Raw genomic sequence first — 9753 nt, 5'->3', positions numbered from 1 at the left:
ATAAATGAAATCAAACTAAATGTTAAAATATATTAATATCTCTAAATATTCATAATAGAAATTTGCGTCAAACACGGGACTAATTCGTTCTAGGTGTCATACTTATTTCAGACATGACCAAGCTTATTAGAACACAGTACCTTTCCTTTGTGAAGTCTGAAAGCATCAAAAGTAATTGAATAAATTATGAGAAAGAATTTAACCGCACACAAACCTCCAAGCTGCTGAGCTTCCTTCACAACATGAAGGGCAGGTAAGTGTGTCTGTCCAGATGCCTCTTTGCCCGTATATCCTCAAACCATTCTTCCCTACCCTAAAGGATGAAGAAGATGAAAAAGAACTTCGTGCATATTATAGCGAGAGAGAGGCACCAAGAATGTGATTCTAATTTTCAGCATCAAAGAGAACTCTTTTCAACAAACAGTGCCACTCACCTGATGTGCTTTGTTGTGGAGTAAAAATAAGTGAGTAGAATTTGGAACAAAGAGAGTTTGAATTTCCAGAAATTTGCATTGGCAGAGATTTTATCCCAACTATTATGGCGCTGTAAATTGATATTATCAGTTAAAATACTATTTACGAGTATTAGCCCAATTTGAAAAATAATACTTTCACGATTCGACCTATTGAATATTATGTGGCCAACGAGTGTGTATAATTCTAGGAGAGTACAGGTATGTATAAAGTGAATAATGCTCATTCTAACCCATGCTTTTTGAGAATTTGATTAAATAGAGAACATCGGAAAGGCCCATTGGATTGCAAGCCAAACAAAAAGAAGTACATTATTATCCTCAAATCCTTATTTTACATGTGCCCTCTATTTTGCTTAATCCTTATTACTAGGACTAGAGGGCCTTAAATCAAAAAAAGCCAATACTGCCCCTTTTCATCTGAAAAAACAAAGAGAAAATGTACACTAATTTTATATAAATCTTAATTTATCCCGAGCCCCATGCAAAGGAGCAAGCAAAGACTTCCTCATCTTAAGCCCTAGCAACCTTCATACCCATCCAGTACACAACTCGCTACTTGAAGATCCTTTACAGTTCAATTGGATTGAAAAAACGAAAATAATAAACTAACATCTAATGGTTAGTGGTTTCTCTGTCACTTTCAACTTCCTCGACCTTGATGTCCATACTTTAATTTAGAAAGAAAATTAAGATTTGCTTAAGGAATTCATTAGCGATTTGAATCAAAAGGTACGAATTTTCATCATGTCTCTAGGAGGAAGGATTGTATGAAATGGTAACACCACGTCAGATTTTATCTCCCTCCAATTAAGATCGCCACGTCAGAAGTTTTCACACCATGGATGGCTTGCCATTCACATCATTCTTTCTTCCATAAACAAATTCAAACTATATAAATCCCTAAATTCTAAAAATTATAAAATATTATAAAACCCTATTTAAAAAACTAAAATCTTAAATCCAAATAATATACCCAAAATTTTAAAAACCTAAACCCTAAATCTTAAGCCCTAAACCATAAGTTGCAAATCACAAACCTCTCTAAGGGGTTAAAATTTAGGGTTTAGGGAAGGGGTTTCTGGTTAAATTTAGTGTTTAGATGATAAAGACAAATCAAGTTTTTTTTTTCTTGCAAATAAGAAAAAGAGAGAAATTTTGACGTGGTGTCACCGTTTTATTGATTCCTTATACAGTTTTTAGTCATAGAAGATCATTGTTATTCTCAAAAATATTTAGGCCAATATTATTCTTAACTTTTCCTTCCAAACTATTTCATCATTTTTTATACATAAGGATCACAAATTACACAAAGAATTGGGTCTCTTCCATAAGAATGAAACCATCATGACAATGGTATTGGATTTCAAACCAATGACTTCTTGAGTAACCCCTTTTTCAGACTCTTGGTATGCCCAAAAGTTGAGCTAGGAAGAAGAAATCATATGACATCATATGCTATGGAATATTATACGTCAGGATCTTTCCATTGGAAGTAGAGAATCTTGTTGTTTTCTTGTCTTTTGATAAAAAGGTAAGAGAGGTTTGAGAATTCACTGTATACTTCCAATTAAGGACATGTTTGAATCACATTTTCCCCATGTGATCTATTTTACCTTGCTTATTTGAAAAGGGAAGCTTTTTTTTACTTATCTCCTTTTCATTTCACTCTATATTAACATTCTCCTTTTAATTTTCAATCTAAATCTTCTATATTTTTGGATTACCTTATCTTTTTATCTTTTTAAGTTGCATATTTTTTAATATATTTTTCTTATCTTTTAAATTGTGATTTTCAAGAATTTAAAAATCTTATTTTACTAAAATTTAAATTTTAATATGATCTAAATCATTTAACTTTAAGTTATACAATTCTAGAATCAACATGTTTCACAATAATATTCTCTGCCTTTTCTAAAAAACAATATGGTTCACAATGTTTATCACCACCTAAAGAGAACTTTTTACTAAAATATTCTCTATCTTTCGAAAACCAATATGATTCACATTCTACATATTTACACACACAATGTCCAGGGTACCCAGCTTTCATTTAATTGTAAGTGCCGGATACTCGATGCACACATCTGTGTGTCCTACTAACATTGGGTGTGAGATTAAATATACAAGAATAATGTCAACCTGGCGCGTATAGTTTTATCACTAATATTCATAATAAATAGTTTTGCAAATCATAAAAGTAAATGTTATGGACATTTTTAAGACAATTGCCAAGGAAATGAATTCAATATGTTAGAAATGCAGAAGAGTCTGATAGGCATGTAAAGAAAAATTGCAAGCAGAATATTCCCATCCAATACTATCATAGTTTCCTAAATAATTATCTGCCATAAACATGCATTGCTAGGCTAACTTAAATATTTGAAACTTTTTAAATATTCAAAAGTACTATACAAAGTTCCTGATTTTGCAGAGACAGGTAAACTCTGACATACTACACACATAACATGCAAAACTGAGATCTTCTCATTAACGCAAGAAGATACATAGTTCATACAGGTATCTGGTTCATTTGGCTCAAGGGGGAAAAAAGTAGTTCCAAGTTTGGTAACATATAGTCTCTTTGGAGATGATAGTTGATATAGGCCTACTTCCCAAACTCAATTGATGGTTAGAATCAAGAAATGCATCAAAAATAATTATAAAAAAGCATAGAAAGCGCCAGTGAGCAATGCGCATCTATCTTGTCATACTGATGTGATATTGTATTTCAATTGACAGCATTCTATCTTTAATGAAAATCTTAACTCTCATTGGCCATTGGTTAAGGGAATTTTCCCCCCTATTTCTGTTGTTCTATGATAAGAATATCCCACTATTACAGGGTGTTCATTAAGGGTATTTACAGGTACGGGATTTCAACATGCTGGGATTCATATTCTACAGCTCACCCCGGTGATTGAGTTTAGATCAGGACTTAAGATGTCATAGCTCCAAATTGCTCCAATTGTTCTTATTCTAGTGGAAAAATATTCAATTCAAGAGAAATTAAGGCATTATTAATGCAACTAGTTCAAATTACCTTGGGAAGTCCTCCAATTCCAAGAGCTTGATCAAGTTTCAAAGAGCCTGTGGAGATCACAGGTGCATATCGAGAAGAGTAAAAACGGTGTAATGATAAGTTAGAGTCTCTATCAAAGTCGCCAACAAGCTGAGACAGAGCAAGGTGAAGTGCTGCTTCTTTCTTTGTCACCTTCTCATCATCACAAGGTTGATCACTTTCAAATTCTCTTATTGTTCCAACTGGAAAATTTACATATTTCATGAATGGGGATTGCCATCAGTCCCCCAAATAGGGATGTAAATATAAGCATAAAAGTATAGAATAAATTTTCATGTAAAATTTTATGTACAATGCCTTATCCAAAAACACTTATATAGCAAATTTTTCCCGTGCACTCTCAACAAATGTGTTAAACTGAAGAAGAAAGACGCAATAAAACACATTATCAATCTTACTACTTGAAAGATTATTATAAAGCAATTGAATTTGAAATTGTAGAACAGCAGCTAACCTCCGCACACTAGTACGTGATTGCTCCCTATTGAGTTCAAGAAAACTAGCACTAACTCAGTCCAATAGAATCACCAACCCAATACTCGAGTCCAACCACGTAGCAACTAAGAAGAGCACGTTGTCTAATTAGGTGCAAATGTCATGCCAAGCGTGACATAATTTATCACTTATTGGAAAGTAGAATAACACCTACACACTTCTCTTTGACCTACATTAGAATTACTGCAAATAGCTTACCAATTATTTATTTATGTAAACAACTATTTAACTTACCATACCTCCAAAACAGAATAAACTAAAAAGCCGGTGTCTATGAATGAAGCTTTGAAGAAAATTACATGCACACAACATGTGGTTTTCCTTTGCTTTTCCTGAATTTACCTCCTATAGGTTGTTCCATGTTCAATGCTTCAACCCTTTTGTAGCAACCATCCTCTCATTTCTAACTTAATTTTTCCTAACAAATGGAAACTGATAGATTAAAATGAACCACATACAATTGCTTACTAAAGCCAGTTTGAGCCCTTTAGTCATTTTCATTGAATAATATAGCAACAAATTCACGTGTAAATGAAAAGTACCTCTAGGTCAGCCCTTCCATCATTCAAAGCACCAATTTACACCTTATTATTAATGCAAACATGACCAGATCTGTTGAGGGAAATGCTTGGCTAGGATGTTTCAAACCACTGAAGTTTGAATCAGCAGGAAAAAAGTGTGAGGTAGAGTACCAGGGCTATCCTACTACCAAAACATAACACAGACATTTTCTATTAACTCAAAACTTACACCATCGATAGAAATTGATAGCACTTTGTGGATGATGAAAATAATGATAATAACAAAATTGCTAGCAATAAAGAAGATCACATTACCTACTGATGATAAACGATGGCCATGTACTCTAATACAATCCAAGTCATCCCTTCTCCCACCCTAAACATCAAGAAAAGAGATAGATAACTTATAAGGTAGTTTAACATTTAACATCAGAAACACTTCAAACGCAAACAAATACCTAAATATAAACTGGAGTTTGCACGACACTGTCAAGACTCTTTTATCTCCGAATGCAGATTTAATCAAGGCAATTCAGCAAGGATCTTTTTCGGATGCATGGAGATTGAACCGGCAGATTCAAGATATTAAAGGTCTACTTGCGGAATTAGGTGTATCCTCTGTGCACTCAATTCCGGTGTGCTGGAACAGGGCTCCCTCATCTGTAGCCATTCATGGCCTCAACCATCATGAAGTGTCTCTCTTCCACCATGGCAGAGAGCTCCCCAATTGGCTTATGAAATCTCTTAGATTTTCAGGTTTTGTTTTTTAAGTCTTCTTATGTATCTTTTTAGTCAGGTTGGTTTGTTCTGTCTTTCTTGTTTTCTGGTTTTTCTTTTGTTTTGTATTCTTCTGTATTTCTGACTGTTTTGTAGACTGTTTATTTTTTATTAATAAAATAGCTCTAAGAGCTCTTTCCCTCAAAAAAAAAAATACCTAAATATAAAAGAGAACCTTCAATTGCAACCCCAAAAAAAAAAATATATATATATATATATTGCAAGATGCTAACCAAGAACTCATAATGGGTGAAAACAATAAGCAGTTCTCAGTCTAAAATACAAAAATGTTAGATCTCTAATCAAAAATCACCAAAAAGTTGCAAAGACTGCAAAGTTTCTTGCATTTATTTTCAAAGAGAATCCCAAAATGGATATTATGCATCAGGTCAGAATATGGACAGACATGCAGATAAACTATTTTCCTCAAATATTTCACAATGATTTTTGTACTTTTGAGAGGCTTATAGGACCACGTGGACCTCTTTCTTGGTGCAAAATTGTCTCAATCATAATAAGAATGATGAAGTAAAACTTGAGATAGATTGAATAATTGATGAACAAAATTGTTACAACAACAAACCCATGAAGAATGTTGAAAAACAAAATATAATGACTATGTTGCCAAAAAAGCAATGTTCTTGATTTGGTTTCCTCATTAGACTTACTTGGCTGTACATATAGAAATCTCCTAAATTTCAATAAATAGATAAAAGTTGAATACTTAGCCAAATGACTCACTAAACGTAAACCAATCCACATAAAATTTATGGGAGTTGATGCATGCCAATAAAATAGACCATGTAAAGAAATAGATGTTGAACTGTTAAAATTATCATCAATAGCTATTACTAGGTTAGATGTTGAACTAGCTCAGTAGGCCAAAAGTTGCTTCTATGATTGACCTCATCAATAACCACATCAAAAACACATGATCATCTCTACGATGCATCACGGCTATTGAATAAATCCAGTGTCTTTCCTAAGAAAATGGAAAAGCATGCTTTGAAGATAAACCTCACTCTGCTATAGTTTTTTTCCAACAGCAATATGATGCAAAATCTTGGCTTTTTCTCCACCATGTAATAGAAAATGAGGAGACCACATAAGCCTGGGCCTCCAGCCACCTTTGCCAACAAAAATCCATTTTCCACTAAATCCACATAAATTACACATTTTTCATTTTCTTCACACAATTGCTTCCCTACATCAAAATCCCCACTACACCAAAACACACTCCTTCCTAACCCCCTAAGTCCAATGCCATTTCAAGCTCCAACTCTGATGATCAACCAAATTCCTTACTGTGAGGCCCCTAAGGAGCCTAACAATTTTGCCAAACCATGAACTCACACTATTGCCTTGAACTCTTAAATGGTCTAGACTCAAATCAGAGCCAGGACACAGTGCTCTAGGTGTCAAGATGATAATTAATTCACATGCCTCATGAATCATAACCCAATCACACTAAGTCCTTATGTCCTCCAAAACAAGCGCACAACTTTCAAGAAATCATGTTATCCCAAGAATATGCCTTATGAATAAGGCCCGAATTACAGCATCCAAAATTCCAATTGCACAACCATTCAAAAGCCACAACAATGCACAAGATAAAACTTAAGCAGCAAGATAACACTAAAAGCAAGAGAAATCCAATTAGAATGAGGAACAGCAGCAAACCTGAAGCGGAGAGCAGAAAGGCAAGCCGAATAACAAGGGCGGAATCCCTCGAAGAAGGAAAGAGGAGGAGAGGAGAGGTTTAAGGGCTCTCATGGCAACAAAAGCGAAATTTTTTTTTCCTTTGGAGTTTGGAATCCAGGGATTCACTCTGGCGCTGTTGCTTTCCAAGTGATGCTTTTGCTATGCGAAAAAGAAAACACCTGCATAGAAAATGATTGTGTGAGAGTTTCTTAACCACCGCTCATTTCGATTATGCTTTTCAGTTTTCAATTTCAGTTTTCAGAAATGGACACAGCTGGACACGGTGCCAACCGACCGACCTGGCGGGGGAGGAGAAAAAGGCAGGGTGGTGCCGGAGCCGGTGGCGGCGATGATGGAAGGTTCGGCTTGGTGGAGAGGCCAATGGTTTGGCCGTCGGATTTGTGTGCAAGTTCGCGTGTGAGCTGGAAGACGCGGGTGGCACAGAAAATGGTCGTGCGAATGTGGCGCCCCGGGCTGTCGACCTTGCTGTGGCGCGGTCCTTGAAAGGAGCTTTCTTGGGCGGCGTTGGGGTCTGGCGGGGAGGCGGAGGAGAGGTGAAGGAGGAGATGGGAGCGGGGAGAAAAGGATGAAGAGACAGAGACAGAGACAGAGACAGAGAGAAGGAGAAGAAGAAGAGTATTGATTGTTTAATAAAGTAATTACAAAATATAATAAAAATTTTGTGGTTTTTAATTAACCAACAAAATGTTAGGCCCTACTTTTTTTTTTATTTATTTATTTAACCAAATGGCACATCACATTATCTACATGGTTAATATGATGTACTGACTATACTGCTCACATAGAAATTTTTTAATAAAAAAATCATTTTTTTTTTTGTATTTTAACCCGGAATTGTTTTATAATCAATAAGTTGATTTATTCTTGGGTTTTTTTAACCAAATTTTAAAAAAAATTATTAATGTTTTAAAATTTATTAAATTTTTAAATAACTTAATAAAAAAATATATATGTGTGTTTTTTATTTAAATCCCTTATTTGTTTTATAATTAACAAATTATCTTTTCCTTTGATTATTTAACCCAAATTTTGTTTAAAAAATTATGTTATTTTTTTAATTTATAAAAAAATTAATTTTAAAGAATATATTTGAATATGAAATACAAAGGGCTAATAATTTATTTTTTAATTAAATCATGAAATCAATAATAACTTTTTTGCTTGAATGACATGCATGCTTGTATAATTAGAGGTGACATGTATTAATTGCTCAAGAAGTAGGTTTCAAATTTAGGGAGAATATGATTCCATCTACAACAAAGGTGTATATATGTATCTCTTCCCTTCCAATTTCATCTTCACCAACTTCAAACTCTATCTTTCTTTTGGTATTTAAAACTTGGTATTCAAAAAGGTTAGTAAAAATTTTATAGTATATATTGTTTGTAATAGTTATCTCATATTAATTTAATTTTTCTCTAAATTATATATTATCTTTTTTAAGGATGAGTATTACAGAAGTAACGGTGATTGTTTACTTGGGTGGACATTTACAAGAGTCAAATGAAAAACTTACTTATTAGGGAGGCTATAAAACTGTGGTTGGAGTTTGAAACAACAGTAATTTGAATGAGTTGTAAGAAACAATTGTTGCAGCTATTAACTTCAATTTAGGCAACAATTATATGAACATCAAATGTAGCTGGCCTATGGATCGACACACTAGTACTGTAATCAACATCGACAACGACAGAGAAACATTACTGATGTTGAGATTGCGTACGCCAATATTATATGTGGATGAAGGAGGACCATCAATTTGGGCTTTTGGACCATCAATCATTGGCTTCAATGCATATCGTTTTGTTCTCTCAGTAGATGGGGCATTTTTGCATGGGAAGTACAAAGGGACTTTGTTAATGGCTACAGGAGAAGATGCTGAAAACTATTTGTTTCCTTATGCATTTGGTATAGTTGAAAGTGAGAATAGGGAAAGTTGTTCATGGTTTTTAAATAATGTATATTGAACATTATCCTACTCATCCTATATGCATCATCTCCGATAGATTTAGAGGCAACGTCAATGTTGTTCGTGATGCTTTCCCTCCGCAATATGGCCATGTTCATGGATATTGTTTATGTCATCCGACTGATAACTTTTTACAACTTTGTAAAAGTAAATTTGGTGCAAATATTTTTGGACGGCATCAACGGCTGAATCATCACGGAGGTTTGAAGAATTGATCAATATATTAATAGAAAGATATGTTGTGTTTGTTGATTTCACATCATCTATTGGGCCAAGGCAAATGTGGATAATGGTGCATGATGGTGGCAGACAGTGTGGACAACATAGTACTAATTTATGGATCGAATTTTCATCGTACTGCAATGTATTTTTTTAAACACTGTGAGATTGGACTTGCTATGGATCGAATTTTGATGTCAAGGCAAGAAGCAAGGTTGAATGATAGTATCGAGAAAGGCAGATATTTAATCATGCGGTATTTTAATCACAATGAATTTTAGGTAACAGAACATATTAATGATGAAACAATTGACTAGTGAAGTTATTATCAATGGAGTTTTATCCACATGTACGTGTGGATTTATGGTTTTTCGTCGATTCCCATGTATACATGTCTTAAGGGTTTTGTAGTACTGCAAATGCAAACATTAACAAATATGTGTTATGCCCTCATTAGTTGATTATAATGTCATATAGACAAACTTATGCTCCATG

The 9753-nt window shown here is 34.1% G+C and overlaps 1 protein-coding gene across 3 annotated transcripts; it reads right to left on the bottom strand.

The window, feature by feature from the left end:
• Positions 1–255: 255 nt before the first annotated feature.
• LOC120265904 (DNA repair protein recA homolog 2, mitochondrial-like) lies at positions 256–7649 on the bottom strand. 3 transcript variants are annotated; one of them, XR_005537795.1, is made up of 6 exons: positions 7349–7649; positions 5030–7228; positions 4887–4947; positions 4593–4755; positions 3517–3737; positions 256–308 (listed from the first exon to the last, which is right to left on the bottom strand). XR_005537795.1 is itself a non-coding variant. In XM_039273857.1 (5 exons), exons 2-5 carry the CDS (start codon positions 7119–7121, stop codon positions 294–296), a joined length of 390 nt encoding a protein of 129 aa, XP_039129791.1. In that variant the 5' UTR covers positions 7122–7228; positions 7349–7649; the 3' UTR covers positions 256–293. The 3 variants fall into 3 exon arrangements, 1 of the variants encoding a protein (XP_039129791.1); XR_005537794.1 differs by lacking the exon at positions 4593–4755; XM_039273857.1 differs by lacking the exon at positions 4593–4755 and having other exon boundaries at positions 7029–7228.
• Positions 7650–9753: the final 2104 nt, after the last annotated feature.

This window comes from Dioscorea cayenensis, chromosome 7 (genome assembly GCF_009730915.1).
Source record: "Dioscorea cayenensis subsp. rotundata cultivar TDr96_F1 chromosome 7, TDr96_F1_v2_PseudoChromosome.rev07_lg8_w22 25.fasta, whole genome shotgun sequence".
Lineage (NCBI taxonomy): Eukaryota > Viridiplantae > Streptophyta > Magnoliopsida > Dioscoreales > Dioscoreaceae > Dioscorea > Dioscorea cayenensis.
The sequence above is the reverse complement of the archived record's forward strand: the minus strand, read 5'-3'. Positions and strand labels throughout refer to the sequence as shown.